The 19,818-nt window shown below is 41.0% G+C and overlaps 1 protein-coding gene across 1 annotated transcript in view; it reads right to left on the reverse strand.

The window, feature by feature from the left end:
* Window positions 1-19,818, reverse strand: part of plxdc1 (plexin domain containing 1) — a 238,748-nt gene that overhangs the window by 106,347 nt on the left and 112,583 nt on the right. Inside the window, exons 4-5 of the mRNA XM_051915699.1 lie at window positions 12,952-13,070; window positions 12,705-12,804 (exon numbers count right to left, since the gene is read on the reverse strand). Coding sequence (XP_051771659.1) covers window positions 12,705-12,804; window positions 12,952-13,070 — 219 coding nt within the window. The remainder of the gene's footprint in view (window positions 1-12,704; window positions 12,805-12,951; window positions 13,071-19,818) is intronic.

Below are 19,818 nucleotides of genomic sequence, written 5' to 3' on the forward strand. Positions count from 1 at the left end.
CATTATCAATTTATTTTTTCAAATCCGTTAAAGGATTATTAGGCTGCATAAATTAGGTCAGCCGGAACCGGGAACACTTCCTATAACACCTGATGTACTCATTACATCAGAAGAAGAATGGCATCTACGCTAATATTAGTCTTTCTGTTTATCCCGAGGTTTACCGTAGTCAACCGGATCCAGGCCGTATCCAGGTGAGATTGAGGACCTACGCCTTGACACGACCACAACGCACCCCTGAAGTGTCAGCAGAGATTGAGTCAACTAGATCATCCATTGTGAAGGCCTCATCGACACGACAGCCAGTGGCATAGCTCCTCAACAAACCGTCCATACCGGCGTGATGAATACGATGGATTGAACTGGAATAAATACTTTGAATGTTGCGATCCTATCGGGCTTATGATAGCTACCTGAATCGTAACAAAGCACTGTTTGCCAGAGGAGAACTGGCCCCCCGACTAAGCCTGGTTTCTCCCAAGGTTTTTTTCTCCATTCTAACACCTATTTGCCACCTGTTTGCCACCTGATGTCACCTGTTGGAGTTTGGGTTCCTTGCCGCTGTCACCTTTGGCTTGCTTAGTTGGGGACACTTGACATTTGATATTCAACAGTGCTTTGCATCTGCATACATTGACAGCATTTTGTTTAAGAGCTGCTGTGCAGCCAAAATTATATACCATTTATCACTGTAAAGCTGCTTTGACACAATCTGCATTGTAAAAAGCGCTATATAAATAAAGGTGACTTGACTTGACTATAGGCCTAACTCTAGCTATTCTTCTGTCTTAATGCGCTGCTCTACCATATAGAAGCCAGTCAGATTCAACTGAACGAAAGGTATTCATCTATAATATATTTACAAAAAAAAACAGCGCATTTTGTGCGAACCGGCCCTTATTTTAACGACACTTAAATCTCGACTGTGAACTAATCTGACCGTTCATGCGGTACGCAAGAGCCGCGTCGCGCTTACATTTCACGGACGCAGGGGTTGTACTTTCAACACATCTCATAATCTGTTTGAAATTGATTTTTTTTTTATTTGTATTTTTATTAAGTGATAGATACAAAGTCATTTTAGTGTTGATGAGATCTAGCCTCGAACGCACGCTGATCTGTCCTTGACTACTTTCAGACTATGAGGTGGATGAGGATGAAGAGAAAATGATCAAACCGGATCAACTTCAAGCGACACAGTGGTGTAAACTATAGAAGCAGTGCAATGAATGCTATCAGCAGCCTTTGACAACAGAAATGTAAGTATAATATATATTTTTTTTTTTTTACTTAATATGTACATTAGTAACAATATGAATATGTCACTGCCTGCTGTTGTTGTCATTCCCCATTTCACAGAGATCTTTAGACCAGACTCAACAAAGAAACATGTCAGAAATCCTCCTAGGTTACAATGTAAGTCAGTTATGTTCCATAATGTGTAAAGTGTTCACCACTGCTTCACCTATACAGTACATTTAAAGTATTTATGGTGCTTTATAAGTAATAAAAGTAAATTAAGTATTTTGTTTTACATCTCGGGAGTTAGGGCCAACTGTTTTAATTCAACTTTAAGGCATCCTTTCCTTTTATCCTTTCAGATACACTTTCCATAAGGATCTGGAAGATGGCAATGTAAGTTACTTGTACAGACTTTATATTATGTGAAAAGTCCAGATCAGTGTATAGAGGATATCTCATAAGTTCTAATGAACATAAGTTGATGGATCCTGTTTATATACATAAAAAAAGAAGAAGGGAGGTTTACCTTTTGATCTGATTTGTTTTTACCCTTTGTGTTTGCAATCTTGGCACCAGTCCCTCAGACATAAACTCAGTGGAGCTTGCACCTCTGGTTCTTGAAGATGAGGTCAGGAAGAGCAAGGATAGTGAAGCTGTCTGAAGAAACTCCATGGAACCTGTCACATGTGTGTATTCTTATAGTTTAAAGGGTTAGTTTACCCAAAAATGAATGCCATTAATTATTCAGTCATGTTGTTCCAAACCTGTACATCTTCATAACACAAATGTAGATATGTTTAATCTGAGTGATTTCTGTTCCTCCATTGACAGCTATGCAACTACCACTTTGATGCTTCAAAATGTTCATAAAGAGATCGTAAAAATAATCCATATGAATCTAGCAGTTTAGTCCAAATATTCTGAAGAGACTTGATCACCTTATATGATAGATTTAATTTAGGCTTTTATTCACATATAAACATTCATCAACACACACATCACTTGTGGTAAACGGAAGCTCAAGCATGTTTGTTTGACGTGCGAGAACCAATGAGGTTCATTCTTGTGTGTTACACATCAAGTTTAAGCTTTAGCAAGATGTTTGTTCTCGCGCGTCAAACGGGTTCGTTTGTGCTTGTTTATGTTTGCTGATCAATGTTTAATTAAAAGCCTAAATAAAATCTGTACATCATATCAATTGAGTCTGTTCATTAAATTTGGACTAAACCGCTCAATTAATATGGAATAGATTTACAATCTCTTTACAAACTCTTTTAGTTCTGTAGTTGTCTGGACAGAAATTGCTTAGATTTCATTAAAAATATTTTCAAATATATAAAGATGAACGAAAGTCTTATGGGTTTGGAACAACATGACTGTGAGTAAATGACAGAATTTTCATTTTTGGGTGAACTATCCCTTCAACACTGTTTTGCTACAAACTGTCCTGACCAACCCTCACCCACCATCCCTAGTAATAACTATTTTAGCATTTGCAGGTGTAACGACTCAGAAGTGTGTTGATCCATTTGCAGTTTATTCAACAATAAGGGCAGTACAGGAATCATAAACCAGGTAACAGGCAGAGGGTCGAGACAGGCGGCAGGCAGGGTAAACAGGGACAGGCAAATAGGTTGAGGCAGGCAGCAGACAGGGATAAACAATAGCAGGCAGTCAAAAGGCAGGCAGCAAGAATCACAGTCCAGAATAACAGTCCAATCGATAACAGGCAAACAAACAGGAATAAACGCTCAGAAATGATAACCGTGGCTGATCAAGACTTCGCAAAGAGCTGCGTGTGAGTTTTATAGTGCATGGTAAATGGGAAAATGGCCGTCAGGTGCGTGCGCGATCAGTCCCAGGTACGTGGGTGTATGGGAAATGTAGTCCAAAGAACACTAGTACTCGGGAGAGGGCTCCCTCTGGCAGCCCGGGAGATCTGGTGCAGGAGCTTCAATCGTGACAGAGCCCCCACCCTGCGAGCAGCTCCTGACACAAGAGGCAACCGACATCGGGGTCTCCCTCTGGGTCTGGGGGCCGGTTTTTCCGGATACGTCCTATGAAATTCATCAGTGAGAGAAGGGTTGAGAATGTCCTTGGCATTGACCCAGGATCGTTCCTCCGGACCGTAACCCTCCCAGTCGACCAGGTATTGTAAAGCCCCATTGCGACATCGAGAATCGAGCAGGTCCTGGACCTGCTATAACACCTCGTCATCGATCAGCAGAGGTGGGGGTCTCTGGTCCTCGGCCGCAGTGCTCCCCTGACCCTCTCCCAGACCGACAGCGGGTTTCAGCAGCGAGACATGAAAGGTAGGAGAAATACGATAATTAGAAGGGAGTTGTAAACAGAATGAAACTGGAGTAATTTATCTAATGATTTTGAATGGACCCACATACCTAGGACTGAGCTTTTTGCATGGCTGACGGAGTCGGAGATCCCGGGTGGACAGCCAGACCCACTGGCCAGGGGTGTATTCAGGTGCTGGACGCCGGTGGCGGTTAGCCTGGATCTCTCTCCTCGCTCCGTTTAGCCACTCGTTGACAGCTGGCAGTTTGGATGGCTCTCCTGACCATGGGAACAATGGAGGCTGAAAGCCAAACACACTTGAAGGAGGTGAGACCTGTGGCTGGTTTCTGTAGGGAGTTCTGAGCGTACTCAGCCCACATGAGATATCGACTCCAGTCGGACTGGTGACTGTGGCAGTAAGTCCTGAGGAAACGAGTGAGTTCCTGGTTTAATCTCTCCGTTTGGCCATTCGACTGAGGGTGGTAGCCGGAGGTGAGGCTGATGTTTACGTTGAGGAGGCGGAAGAAGGCTGACCAGACTCTGGAGGTGAACTGTGGGCCCCTGTCCGACACGATGTCCTCTGGCAGGCCATAAAATCGAAAGACGAAGTTGCACAGAGTTTCGGCAGTTTCCATGGCGGTGGGTAACTTTGGCAGGGGGATCAGACGGCATGATTTCGAGAAGCAGTCTACTACAGTCAGTAAGGTGGTATTGCCTTGAGAGTTGGGAAGGTCTGTGACGAAGTCTATGGCTATGTGTGACCAGGGTCGGTGTGGAATGGGTAGTGGTTGGAGCAAGCCGGCTGGCACTTGATGAGAGTGTTTGGTTGAATTGCAGAGTAAGCAGTGAGAGACAAAGCGAGCTGTATCTTCAGACATGGAGGACCACCAATACTTGTTTTGATGGAGTGTGGCAGTGATACCTGGGTGACCGGAACTTGGACTGTCGTGAAGGTGATGTAGTAGCTTGTCTCGGTGTTGGTCAGGAACATAAGTGAGTTTGGGCGGGCATTCTGGTAGTGGTGGTGTTTGAGTGTTAGCTAAGTCTATTTCTGTGAGATGTCCCACTGGACCGGCGCTACCAGCAGATTGGTGGGGATGATGGTTTCTTGGTTGGGGAACTGCTCGTTACCCTCGTGGATTCTGGAGAGAGCGTCAGCTTTGGTATTCTTGGATCCGGGACGATACGTGACAGTGAAATGGAAGCGTGTGAAGAAGAGGGCCCATCTGGCCTGGCGGGGATTCAGGCGTTTGGCAGACTTCAAATATTCCAGATTTTTGTGGTCAGTTAAGACGACGAATGGTAGCTGAGCACCCTCGAGCCAGTGACGCCACTCCTCCATGGCGGCTTTCATGGCGAGCAGCTCGCGATATCCCACGTTGTAGTTACGTTCTGCTGGTGAGAGTTTTCTTGAGAAGTAAGCACAGGGGAACATCTTGTTAGAGGGATCGTGGTGCTGTGAAAGTACTGCCCCAATGCCTGTGCTGGAAGCGTCTACTTCCACCATGAAGGTCTGGTTGGGGTCTGGATGGTGAAGAATGGGAGCAGTGGTGAAGCGGTGCTTAAGTTCTTGGAATGCTTGACAAGCCTCGGGTGTCCAGGTGAGTGTGGGCGAATTTCGACGGGTCATGGAAGTTAAGGGTGCCGCCACGATGCTGAAGTTTCTGATGAAACGCCGGTAGAAGTTTGCAAACCCCAGGAAGCGTTGAAGTTCTTTAAGAGTCTGGGGTCTCGGCTAGTTCAGCACTGCTTTGACCTTTTGATCGTCCATTGCTGCTCCCTCATGACTGATCACTTACCCCAGGAATGATGTCTTTGTCTGGTGGAACTCACATTTCTCTGCCTTGGCGTACAACTGGTTCTGGATGAGACGGCGTAGCACGGCACGGACATGCTGGATGTGCTCCTCCATGGAACTCGAGTAGACCAGGATATCGTCGATATATACCACCACCCACCTGTCCAGCATGTATCGGAACACATCATTGATCATTGATTGGAATACGGAAGGACTATTGGACAGGCCGAACGGCGTAACGGAGTATTCGTAGTGCCCACAAGGCGTAGAGAAGGCTGTTTTCCACTTGTCCCCCTCTCTGATGCGAATCAGGTTGTAGGCTGAGCGCAGATCCAGTTTGGTAAAGTATCTTGCCTGGCGGAGCTGCTCCAGTGCTGCTGGGACTAGTGGAAGGGGGTACCTGAACTTTACTGTGATGTCGTTGAGGGCGCGATAGTCTATACAGGGTCGGAGACTTCCATCCTTCTTCTTGACGAAGAAGAACCCGGCAGATGCTGGTGATGTGGATGGGCGAATGAATCCCATGGCCAATTCCTCCTCAATGTACTTCTTCATGGCTGCGGACTCGGGTTGTGAGAGTGGAAAGATTCGGCTCTTGGGTGGTGTAGAGCCGGGAAGGAGGTCAATGGTGCAGTCCCAGGAGCGATGCGGAGGTAATTGTGATGCTTTGGCCTTGCTGAACGCCTCATAGAGATCGGCATATTCGTTAGGAAGTCCAGGAATCTTGGGTTTGGGTGGTGTGAGAGAGATGGTACGGACGGGGATGAGAGATTTGGGCAGGATGCAGCTCTGATGACAGGACGGGCTCCACTGAACAATCTCTTCACTTCTCCAGGAGATACTGGGATCGTGATGCCGTAACCAAGGCAGGCCCAGGATGAGTGAATGAGTGGGTGAGCTGATGACATAGAATTGGAGGGTTTCTTGATGAAGTAAGCCAGTTTGCATTTGTAGGTGGTCGGTGATGTGTGTGATGCGACCCTCTCCAATCGGCCGTCCGTCTAGCGCCTCCACTGCCAAGCGAGAAGTACAGGGTGTTAGAGCAAGTTTGTGTCTGTCAGCAATTCTTTGGAGATTAAATTACCAGCTGCTCCTGAGTCTAACAGACCATCCACGATTATTTAGCCGAGCTGCATGGGTTCAGAATTCCCCGTGAGATGAGGTGCCGATGAGGCTGGGACTCGTGTGGGATGACGAGCTCGCAACAAGTTATCTATTTGAATAGTCAGATCCATGAATTCGTTCAGAGAACGACCCTCGTCGCGACAAGCCATTTCAGTCTGGAGAGTGGGGGTTAGACCACGACGGTAGAGAAGCTTGAGTGTGTCCTCTACCAAGTCAGTTTGAGCAGCAAGCATGCGAAAAGTTAGTGTGAACTCGGCGGCGGTGTTGGTGCCCTGAGTTAGGGCGAGCAATTGTTCGCCTGCGCTGCAACCAGTACTGGAGCGTACAAATACGGAACCGTTGCATGAAGTGATCAAAGGAATGAAAACTAGACCCGTCCGACCTCCAAACAGCTGTAATCCACTCCAATGCCTTCCCAGTTAGAAGTGAACAGACAAAAGCAATCTTACTTGTATCGGTGGTGTACAATGCAGGTTGAAGTAGCATTGAAGTAAGAAGCCCTTGGGGGTAAACAGGGACAGGCAAATAGGTCAAGGCAGGCAGCAGACAGGGATAAACAATAGCAGGCAGTCAAAAGGCAGGCAGCAAGAATCACAGTCCAGAATAACAGTCCAATCGATAACAGGCAAACAAACAGGAATAAACACTCAGAAATGATAACCATGGCTGATCAAGACTTCGCAAAGAGCTGCGTGTGAGTGTGTGTTTTATAGTGCATGGTAAATGGGAAAATGGCCATCAGGTGCGTGCGCGATCAGTCCCAGGTACGTGGGTGTATGGGAAATGTAGTCCAAAGAACACTAGTACTCGGGAGAGGGCTCCCTCTGGCGGCCCGGGAGATCTGGTGCAGGAGCTTCAATCGTGACAGCAGGAAAGGGAAGATAATCTTCTCTATTTTAAGCAAGTGCTGCAGCTAAATCATCTGTTGCTTTAAATGCTTGAGCTCTCTATTTCTGATTGGCTTCCAATGTTTTTGTTCATCAGTTGAAAAAAAGTTCCCCCAAAAGTGATTCCAATGATATTGTTCCTCTTGTGTCATTATTGTTATAGTTATGGTACAGTTATCACTATTGTCTAAGAATGAAAGTGAGAATTATGTTATATCATTTTATGATTGTAGTTCTTGTCCTTGGTGTGAATCAGCCTTGATTTAATTTTTTATCCTATTGTGGTTACAAAAATGGAAGGTTAAAAAAAAATATTAATTGTGCATTTGAGGTTGTACTAATTTTTAATTTGTCTCCAACAGGAGTTTGCAGTCATTGGTCAGGATGCATCCTCGATTGAAGGTCATGTGAATGGATATTCATAAGATGCAACCAAACAACTTTGTTTTCAAACTCTTTTGGCTTCTGTGTGGTGAGCTTTTAAACCCAATGTCTTATGCTTCACACTTCCATGCATACCTGAATGGAGTATAATTTAACTAGGGCAAAAGATGGACTTTCGGACCCTTGAAACATACTAAGTCTATGATAAATTGTGATTCACAAGAATGTTTAAAATGTACAGTTAAAATGAAATGTGTAGTACTGTTTAATGTTTTAAAGAGTTACAGATAATGTGTGTACTGTTTTTGGAAATTTTGGAAATTGATCAATATGTAAATGCAATATTGATGACGCACTGTGATACAATATTTAAAATGTTTTTTTTTTTTTTCTTTGAAATCTGTGCATGAAATTGTAATATTTTTAATGTTATTTAATAAATGTGGTAAAACAGCATTATGGTCTTTTTAATATGTTGTGTGGGGAACAAATGTGCCATCATGTGGTACAAAGGGCTTGTCACTGGGGCAGTACCCTTAAAAGGACAAATTTGTACCATTTTTAGGGGTACATTATGGTACCATAGCACTACAAGGTACAATTTGGTCACCAAAGGTAAATATTTGCCTTTGAAAGGTACAAACTGTAAGGGTACAAATATGTACAGGTGTACCCTTGAGGGTACTGCCCCAGTGACAAGCCGTTGGACCCCTAAAGGTACAAATTTTGTAAATTTTTTCTGACAGTGTACATTCATGTTGTTTTCACACACATTCAGGATAATGTTTGGATTTGTCCTGTGTATGTTGCTGTTAGGGATGGAACCGTTCGGTTCTCCACCCACGGTTCGGCACGCGCTTACACCGCGGTTCATCCCAAATCTGACGACTCGTTTATAATAGGGTTTGTTGAAAACAACGTGCAAAACAGACAGACGGATTCGGCTAATGTATGTTTCAGTCGATGGATGTGCATTCTGGTTTCCCAATACATTACAGCTGTCATGATCAAAAGAACATGGACAAAAGAATCACTGTAAACAAATGTTCAATGACATGCCGAATGCTCTATGCCCAGTCATTTACGCCGTCATCATCCGGGTGTTGATAGGTCTCGCCGGCGCTTGAGCGCTGAACATCTCACGTTGCTATCTTTGTTTAAACTAAACTCATTTAAACCATGACAGTTTAAACATTCATCCGTAAGACGCGAAAGAGAACTTGCGCGCTCTGTGAGGAGATTTGTGTGTGCGCTCATCCGAAGCACGTACACGGAAAGCCGCGTCACAGCGCGCAAATACTCTTGCGCAAATTCTCTTTCAAGTCTTGCACCTAAACGGACAAATTCACACAAAAATTATGTCAACATGCCCATCTTAGCGAGTATCCTTACAAACATAGTAGGTTATGTCTTAAGAGAAAAACGAGACAGACAGCGCATGTGTATCAGTCTCAGTGTACTGGATCTTTGAATTATATCTTAAAGGGACAGCAGTCTAATATTCCTGCTTTCTGTGTTTAATGTTAATCAAAAGACAAAAGACGAAGAAGTCACTCTTGACTGAATAGCTTTTGGGACTTAATGTTTCATCTTTATTTAATTATTCAAAGAAGTTTATATGCAGTTATTTTATATTTGATTACTTTGTTCAATTTCTGTACCTGAAAACTATTGTTAGATAGTTGGAAAAACCTGTAAAGCATTGTTGATTATTTATTTATTTATTTATGGGTGCTTTGGTGTACATAAATGTATGAATTAAATTAAATTAAATCATATCATTTGGTTATTTGGTGTCCTTTTTTGGAAAGACATCTAAATTTAACTTGAAAAAAGCTGAAAATCACACTTCAATCTGATGGTTTACTTTGTTGGATATAGGCAATGATCGCAAAATGGATTAAGGGTACGCGATTAAAAAAATTAATCTATTGACAGCCCTGTTTTTTTTTTTTTTTTTTTTTCCAATAAAAATCAATAAATCCAACACAATGCAAATCATACATAGACACAAATGAAGGGGTGAGCCTATACAACATTCTCAATGTGGCAAACACACACACACACACATCCACAAAAGCATTGCATTGAAAGCATTGAATGAGCCTATAACAGAGCAGTTTTTTTTTTTTTTTTTTTTTTGTATATAAAAAAAACTCTCATAAAAACACTCACTCACACATACAAAAACAAAGGAATTAAATGAGCCAGTAACTGAGCAATTTTAAAAAATTTGTCAAACAGCCACTGTGCAAAACACACACACACACACACACTTCAAAGTCCTACTGCAAGATTTGTTGATGCTTCCAAACAAAACATGTTGTACACTGTTTATTCTTATCTGTTTGTTACCATTTCCTTTTTTGTTAGGTTTATTGTATATTCTTACCTGTTTGGTACTTTTGAGTTATTGAAATTTGATGTTTCTTGTTAGAAATTAATAATTGCTCTGTCTCCTACTTTGTCTTTTTCTAATATTATGGCCATATATGTCTCTAAGCATATTTTTATATGTATAGTATCACCCAACAAAAAAGGTTTTAAAAACATTCTACAATTTTAACTTGTGATAAAATCTAAAACTTAAGAGGTTAAGATCTTTAAAACATTGGTTTATAGAGTTAAGCCTATATGCAGCCATTGAGTACTACTGCCTTATAGTGGTCACTGATATTTTAGATTTTGCAATTTTTATACCATTATATGTCAGCAGAGGTCACCAGAGTCACCAGATTTTTAGGTTTTGGCTGTTTGAACTTACCGGAATTATTTGTTTTACTGAAGTAAAAGAAATATAAAATAAAAATAAGCATATTTTACATAAAAAAATATTGTACTTTTAGATGTAAAAAAAAAACAAACAAAATTGATAGTTTTTATTTTATTGAAGATAACATTTATTAAAAAAATAATAATAATAATAATTGGGATCACACCTAAGACCTTCGTGCCCAAATATGTCCACAAAGGTATAATTAAGGGCTGCTATCCGAAGGTAGCTTGAGGGTTAAATGTGGGCAGCATATCGTGGGCTGCATTTGCATTTGTGATGGGCCACATGCTTTGAAATGAAATGTCATTGTGCACAGAGGCTCATCTAGTCTGTAACTCCTGTGAGGGTCTGAAGCATTCATTTCACACTGGAGTTCATCCCTGGGAGGATCTGGGAGTGTTTTGTTTATGATACAACTTAAACTATTTGCTGTTTAAATTCTTTAAATAAATGTTAGTAACATATTTGTTATTATTCATTGTCATATATATTTTATTTATAATCATTTAATTTAAAATAGAGATGAATTCCTTTTATAGAACCAATTGTGTGTGTGTGTGTGTGTGTGTGTGTGTGTGTGTGTGTGTGGTTCAGGTATTCCCTAACGTTGTGTGGACAAAATTATTTATTTATTTTTTTAATGTAAAAATGCAGAAAGTTTTCTGTGAGGGTTGTGTTTTTTTGTGTATGGGCTAGAATATACAGTTACACTACAAAAATAATGTCTATGGAAAGCCCACATGTGGAAGTGTCCACTGATCGTTCCCTGCCCCACACCTTGGTTTGAAAAGCTCTCTTGGAGAGACATAGAGCCAGAGATTTTATATTTCAGCATAAACTAATAGCATTTGTAAACCAATTCATTCATGTTATGGACATCAATAAGTAAGACGCTCTTTTCAAGAGTTGTTTTTATTGATAGCTAAACTTTAATAAACGTTTAACAGTGCTTTAGTAGCACACTTAATTTTATACCATGTTATATACAATTATACATTTTATTTATAAATTTCACTTATAATCTTTTAAAAGAAGAGAATGATTTTTTCACACATTTGAAATGGTGTGTGTGGCCAGAGATTTTATATTTCAGCATAAACTAATAGCATTTGTAAACCAATTCATTCATGTTATGGACATCAATAAGTAAGACGCTCTTTTCAAGAGTTGTTTTTATTGATAGCTAAACTTTAATAAACGTTTAACAGTGCTTTAGTAGCACACTTAATTTTATACCATGTTATATACAATTATACATTTTATTTATAAATTTCACTTATAATCTTTTAAAAGAAGAGAATGATTTTTTCACACATTTGAAATGGTGTGTGTGTGTGTGTGTGTGTGTGCGTTTTTGTGCTTTGAGGACACAAATTTGTATAATGACATGGGTATTACACTGCATTACGACGTAAACATGAAATATGAGGACATTTCATGAGTCCTCATATTTAAAATTGCTTTAAAAACATACTAAACAATGTTTTATTAAAAATGTAAAAATGAAGAATGTTTTCTGTGATGGGTAGGTTTAGGGGTAGGAGTAGTGTAGGGGGATAGAATGTACAGTTTGTACAGTATAAAAACCATTACGCCTATGGAATGTCCTCACTAAGATAGCAAAACAAACTTGTGTGAGTGTGTGTGCGTGTGAGTGTGTGTGCGTGTGTGTGCGTGTGCACGTGTGTGTGTGTGTGTGTGAGTGTGAGAGAGAGAGAGAGATCATATTGTGGTTCACAAAATAAACCATGCTTATTCTTTTGTTATTTTGATGTGACTGTTTCTTCATTAGAAACTTATTTTTGTCACTTGCTCATAGAGATGGAATGCAGATTCTTGCACATGTAGCTCAGCAGATGCGACCCGAAATCAGACTTCAAAAATGACCCTCAACCCTTCAAATATGCAGTGTCAAAGATAAAAAACAATCCATCTTCAATTTGATCACCCAGAAAATACCCAAGGGCCAAAGGCTAACATCGCTATTCCAAATATGATGAGGTCATAGGCCATATTGAATCCCCGGAGGATAACCCAATGTCAAAGGTAAACGTGACATAGGTGGGTGCGACGTAAGTGGGCTTGACGTGTGTGGTCCGTGTGTGGGCATGGCAGGTCAAAGGTCACCATCAATCATTTTGTCATATGGTGCATCATAATGACTACTACCATAAATTAAATTCATTAACAGTTTTAAACTGACCTGGAGACTGTAAAGAAGACAGAAGGGCCATGAAGGCATCAGACAGTCCCACTTTTACTGGATGCTCAGTGGAGTTGATTTTCTCCACAGGCAAAGGAACCTGTTATGAAAAGCCAAAAGAAGGAAGCTGGACACTATCTAAACCATGTTTGTTCTTCTTTTGTAAATTTGATATGCAGTAGTGTTTGTGTGTGTTTAATTTATCTTGGTTGAACTGAGTCAAATGAAACAGCTGAGGGTGACTCACATCTTTGTAGCTGAAGACAATGGTCCCGTTACCATAGAGAACAGTCTGGAAGGTGAAAGCTCCTTCAGTCTCTCGATCCTTCAGCCTCACTTTGTCCCACTGTACCACAAATATGTCACCTGGGGCACCAAAGTCAGGTTAAATCTCCACTGAACATTGCCTGCAATTTTCTAATACAGATTAAAATATGCATTTTCATTAATGGTAAGAAAGCATATACTTGTTTTTAGGATTTAATCAGACAGTATTGAGATATACACTACCGTTCAAAAGTATGGAGTCAGTATTTTTATTTATTTATTTTTTTTATTTTTTTTGACAGAAGTCTCTTATGCTCACCAAGTCTACATTTATTTTATACAAAATGCAGTAAAAACAGTAAGATTGAAAATTATTATTACAATGTCTGTTAATAAAAATAAAAATAATTGTTTTCTATTTGGATATATTTTAAAATTTTATTTAGTCCTGTGATGTGTAGCTTTTTAAAGGGTTAGTTCATCCAAAAATAGAAATTATTCCATAATTTACTCACCCTCAAGCCATCCTAGGTGTATATGACTTTCTTATTTCAGTCACACACAATCAGAGTTATATTAAAAATATTCTGGTTCTTCTAAGCTTTATAATGGGAGTGAATAGTAACCGAGATTTAGAAGCCCAAAAAAGCAAATCCATCTATCATAAAAGTAATCCATATGATTCCAGGGGGGTTAATAAAGGCCTTCTAAAGCGAAACAATGTGTGTTGTAAGAAAAATATCCATATTTATAACTTTATAAACTAGAATCACATGATGTATTGATGAACGTGGAAGCGCAGAGGATAGAGAAGAATTAGTCTAAAATGAGAATTTTTAAAGAGAAATGTCAGAGAAGCTTGAGTTTGCTGTCCAGCGCTATTTGTTTGAACCGTGAGAGGCGTCTACTCTCACCCAAGCTTACGCTACTCTTACATTCTCATACGCCTGAATTCGACTCTCTCATGGAAGTTACCGGAAGTTAGTAATTATAGTCTATAAAGTTATAAATATGGATATTTTTTCTTGCAAACATGCATCGCATCACTTTAGAAGGCCTTTATTAACCCCAAGGAGCCGTATGGATTACTTTCATGATGGACTGATGTGCTTTTTTGGGCTTCAAAATCTCAGTGACTATTCACTCCCATTATAAAGTCTGGAAGAGCCCGAATATTTTAAAATATAACTTTGATTGTGTTTGACTAAAAGAAGAAAGTCGTATACACCCAGAGGTGGGTAGTAATGAAGTACATTTACAAAGTACATTTACTTCGTTACATTAACTTGAGTGTTTTTTTGGAAAATTTGTACTTTTAAGAGTAGATTTAAATGTTGGTACTTTTACTTTAACTTGAGTACATTTCTAATGAAAAATCTGTACTTTTACTTTGTTACGTTGGGCGACGTTCCTCTCATTACTTTATTTTAATGCAATACTGTACTTTTTTTTTTTTAATGAACGATTCCCCATTCACAAATTAATCAATTTTTTGAGTCGATTCTGTTCAAAGGGTTGATCAAACAAGTTGGCAAAACTGTCCAAATTGGTTCGCGAATCAGTTTGAATGATTTGTTCAGTTCCCTGCATGCACTGAATCGTCTGAAGCCGTTTCTCACTTGGAGCGTTGGATGAAGTGGCAGTGGACCTACAGTCCATTAAAAGCAAATATGCAAATCCATTCTATTGTTTGCCAGCAATGAAGATCTTTATTAGTTGAACTGTGTATGATGTCTGTTCCACAGGTATTGATTTCATTTGATTTCAATTCATACAGCCAATAGCCTACATTTTACAACCAAACAGATTATTACGCCACGATAACACCACTACAAAGTATTTCTTTACCGATTTTTTGGACATATATCTTAATTTATACATCAAATAAGCTACCATTGTTCAGAGAGTATGAAATTAATACCTGCCGTCTCACAGTAATTTGTGGGTAGGCTACTATTTGCAGTGGCGGTGCCGGCGAACTGTTCGTCTTGAAAATTAACGTATTTGCATAGACATTTGTGAAAGAACGGGTCGCTCTCAGAAGCTCAGTGAATTCAAGCATGGTACCGTGATAGGTTGCCACCTGTGCAATAAGTCCATTCGTGAAATTTCCTCACTACTAAATATTCCACGGTCAACTGTTAGTGGTATCATAACAAAGTGGAAGCAGTTGGGAACAACAGCAACTCAGCCACGAAGTGGTAGGCCACGTAAAATCACAGAGCGGGGTCAGCGCATGCTGAGGCGCACAGTGCGCAGAAGTCGCCAACTTTCTGCAGAGTCAATAGCTACAGACCTCCAAACTTCAAGTGGCCTTCAGATTAGCTCAAGAACAGTGCGTAGAGAGCTTTATGGAATGGGTTTCCATGGCCGAGCAGCTGCATCCAAGCCTTACATCAACAAGTGCAATGCAAAGCGTCAGATGCAGTGGTGTAAAGCACGCCGCCACTGGACTCTAGAGTAGTGGAGACATGTTCTCTGAAGTGACGAATCACGCTTCTCTGTCTGGCAATCCGATGAACGAGTCTGGGTTTGGCGGTTGCCAGGAGAACGGTACAATGCCTGACTGCATTGTGCCAAGTGTAAAATTTAGTGGAGGAGGGATTATGGTGTGGGGTTGTTTTTCAGGGGTTGGGCTTGGCCCCTTAGTTCTTATTTTCAGCATACCAAGACATTTTGGACAATTTCATGCTCCCAACTTTGTGGGAACAGTTTGGGGATGGCCCCTTCCTGTTCCAACATGACTGCGCACCAGTGCACAAAGCAAGGTCCATAAAGACATGGATGAGCGAGTTTGGTGTGGAGGAACTTGACTGACCTGCACAGAGTCCTGACCTCAACCCGATAGAACACCTTTGGGATGAATTAGAGCAGAGACTGCGAGCCAGGCCTTCTCACCAACATCACTGCCTGACCTCACAAATGCGCTTCTAGAAGAATGCTCAAAAATTCCCATAAACACACTCCGAAACCTTGTGGAAAGCCTTCCCAGAAGAGTTGAGGTTGTTATAGCTTTAAAGGGTGGGCCAACTCCATATTAAACCCTACGGATTAAGAATGGGATGTCATTAAAGTTCATGTGCACATAAAGGCAGGCGTCCCAAAACTTTTGGCAATATAGTGTTCATTTGATTACGTTTTGGAGAACAGACGGAAGAATATCCGTCAATGTGCATTTGAAAATTGATTGTGTTCAGATGTTCAGCGGTTATGAGCATGAGCACATGTAAAGATTTTTCTCTCTTTCTTCTTTCAAATGTAGCTGTATACATTATTATTATTATTATACAAAGCAAAGTACATGCAATGATATTTGGGTTACAGATGGCAGAAATAATGCTTGTCTTCTGTGTTTGTTGCAAAGATATCTAATTATGATAATAATAATTTAAATATTTATCTGAATAATAAAATGCTATTGTATTGTTGTATGTGTCACAATCTGTTTAGTTTCAGTTTAAGGACTTTCAGTTTGTTTTCATTTGTCACATGTTCCTTTGTTCAGTTTCCCGCCATCATCTGTTACCGTCATCATTAATTCATTTGTATCACCTGTGTTCCATTAATTACCCCTGTTAAGTTTGATACTTAAGTTCCTCCCGTTCACTCAGTCTTTGTCCGTTCGCCGTCCGATTATGTTGTGTTGCACCCGACTGCCTGTCTTCCTGTTGGATTATTCATTAAACCAGTACTTTTGGATTACTTCTCTTCGTTTGTGTTTCCCTTCCTGCAACCAGTGTGACAGATGAACAGACCGCCCTACCTTGATGAACGGGCAATGTTCATCTCCGTGGCCCAGGAGAGCCACGATTTTTTTTCATATGTGACTAACTTCTGTTTTTTGGCCAGCAACAGCGTTCTGGAGGATGACGCCCTTAACACCCTGTTCTGGATCGGGGCCAACTTCCACAACGTCACCCACCTTCCAGACACCACCGAACTTGATTGGAGGGAAGCCGTATTAAGGTGTCTGGAATGCGTGCAGTCCCGATCCAGAACCCGGCCAGACCCAGAGCCCAGCACGTCATCACCGCGATCGACGACGCCTGAGCCCCCCGCAGAGGAATGGTGTGCTATGACTTTTATAAGCGATAGGGTGTACGATGTTTGCCCGGCGGGTGAAAAAGTAGCCGAAAAATCCCACAGACTTAACATTGTGACGAACTTTGACGAGTCATAGCTCCTAACAAGAATTTCGTAGAAACGTGTGTTACCACGTTTGAAGAGGCTGACAGTCTCTGTCAGACCATATCTCAAAATGGGGTGTAAGTTGTACACCTGGGGTGCAAGAGCTGCCCAAAGTTGCCCCATAGACATAATATGGTGAAGCCGTGCCCATGAAACAGTGTTTTTCCTACTATGGGAAATTACATAGGGATTTTGTATTGAACATAACTCTGGATCACAATGTCATAGAGACAAGGGGGTGGGCTCATTTTAATCAGGCAACCAATCAGTCTCTCAGGATCATTGTGAAGCTATCAAGCCACGCCCTAGCAACCATATAGAGCACCATAGCAACAAGTTCCATAGACTTCCATTGAAAAAGATCAATGGAACATACAGGTGCTGGTCATATAATTAGAATATCATCAAAAAGTTGATTTATTTCACTAATTCCATTCAAAAAGTGAAACTTGTATATTATATTCCTTCATTACACACAGACTGATATATTTCAAATGTTTATTTCTTTTCATTTGAGATGATTATAACTGACAATTAAGGAAAATCCCAAATTCAGTATCTCAGAAAATTAGAATATTACTTAAGACCAATACAAAGAAAGGATTTTTAGAAATCTTGGCCAACTGAAAAGTATGAACATGAAAAGTATGAGCATGTACAGCACTCAATACTTAGTTGGGGCTCCTTTTGCCTGAATTACTGCAGCAATGTGGCGTGGCATGGAGTCGATCAGTCTGTGGCACTGCTCAGGTGTTATAAGAGCCCAGGTTGCTCTGATAGTGGCCTTCAGCTCTTCTGCATTGTTGGGTCTGGCATATCGCATCTTCCTCTTCACAATATCCCATAGATTTTCTATGGGGTTAAGGTCAGGCGAGTTTGCTGGCCAATTAAGAACAGGGATACCATGGTCCTTAAACCAGCTACTGGTAGCTTTGGCACTGTGTGCAGGTGCCAAGTCCTGTTGGAAAATGAAATCTGCATCTCCATAAAGTTGGTCAGCAGCAGGAAGCATGAAGTGCTCTAAAACTTCCTGGTATACAGCTGCGTTGACCTTGGACCTCAGAAAACACAATGGACCAACACCAGCAGATGACATGGCACCCCAAACCATCACTGACTGTGGAAACTTTACACTGGACCTCAAGCAACGTGGATTGTGTGCCTCTCCTCTCTTCCTCCAGACTCTGGGACCCTGATTTCCAAAAGAAATGCAAAATTTACTTTCATCAGAGATCATAACTTTGGACCACTCAGCAGCAGTCCAGTCCTTTTTGTCTTTAGCCCAGGCGAGACGCTTCTGACGCTGTCTGTTGTTCAAGAGTGGCTTGACACAAGAAATGCGACAGCTGAAACCCATGTCTTGCATACGTCTGTGCGTAGTGGTTCTTGAAGCACTGACTCCAGCTGCAGTCCACTCTTTGTGAATCTCCCCCACATTTTTGAATGGGTTTTGTTTCACAATCCTCTCCAGGGTGCGGTTATCCCTATTGCTTGTACACTTTTTTTCTACCACATCTTTTCCTTCCCTTCACCTCTCTATTAATGTGCTTGGACACAGAGCTCTGTGAACAGCCAGCCTCTTTTGCAATGACCTTTTGTGTCTTGCCCTCCTTGTGCAAGGTGTCAATGGTCGTCTTTTGGACAACTGTCAAGTCAGCAGTCTTCCCCATGATTGTGTAGCCTACAGAACTAGACTGAGAGACCATTTAAAGGCCTTTGCAGGTGTTTTGAGTTAATTAGCTGATTAGAGTGTTCAATATTGAACCTTTTCACAATATTCTAATTTTCTGAGATACTGAATTTGGGATTTTCCTTAGTTGTCAGTTATAATCATCAAAATTAAAAGAAAGAAACATTTGAAATATATCAGTCTGTGTGTAATGAATGAATATAATATACAAGTTTCACTTTTTGAATGGAATTAGTGAAATAAATCAAATTTTTGATGATATTCTAATTATATGACCAGCACCTGTATTTGGATAGAAGTGTCATAGGAACATGAGGGTGGGCTCGTTTGACTCGGGGCAGCAAACTGCCAATAACAAATCACCTTCAACACTTCATAGCCACACCCTAGCAACCATTAAGAGCTACCTAGCAACCTAAATCCAAAGAGGGATATCTTAACATCTGAAAGACATAGAAGCATGGGGGTTGGATTATATTGGCAAGCAGCCTTTGAAGTATCATCATTGGTAGCTGCCAAGCTACTCCCTAGCAACCAAACAGAGTACCCTAGCAACTGTTTTGCAAGACCTATATCTCTGCATTAGAACATCGTAGAGACATGGCGCTTGGCTCTTTTGTCTCATGCTGAACTGAACTTCCAACATGCTAGACATACTAGCAGTGAATAGCTATATGCTAATAGTGATTAGCTAAGTGCTAAAATGGGCTAAGAACATGCTAATAACTCTATAAAAACTACATAGTAACCATCTGTGACAACTACCAACCACCTAGTAACATCATAGCAACCACCCCGGTTACCATAGCAACTGCCTAGCAACCACCCAGGTTAGCATAGCAACCACCTAACAACCACCCAGAACACCCTAGCAACCACCCCAAGTACCTTAGCAACTCCCTAGCAACCAACCAGTTTACCATAGCAACCGCCTAGCAACCACCCAGAACACCCTAGCAACCGCCTAGC

The sequence above is a fragment of the Ctenopharyngodon idella genome, chromosome 12, assembly GCF_019924925.1.
Source record: "Ctenopharyngodon idella isolate HZGC_01 chromosome 12, HZGC01, whole genome shotgun sequence".
Lineage (NCBI taxonomy): Eukaryota > Metazoa > Chordata > Actinopteri > Cypriniformes > Xenocyprididae > Ctenopharyngodon > Ctenopharyngodon idella.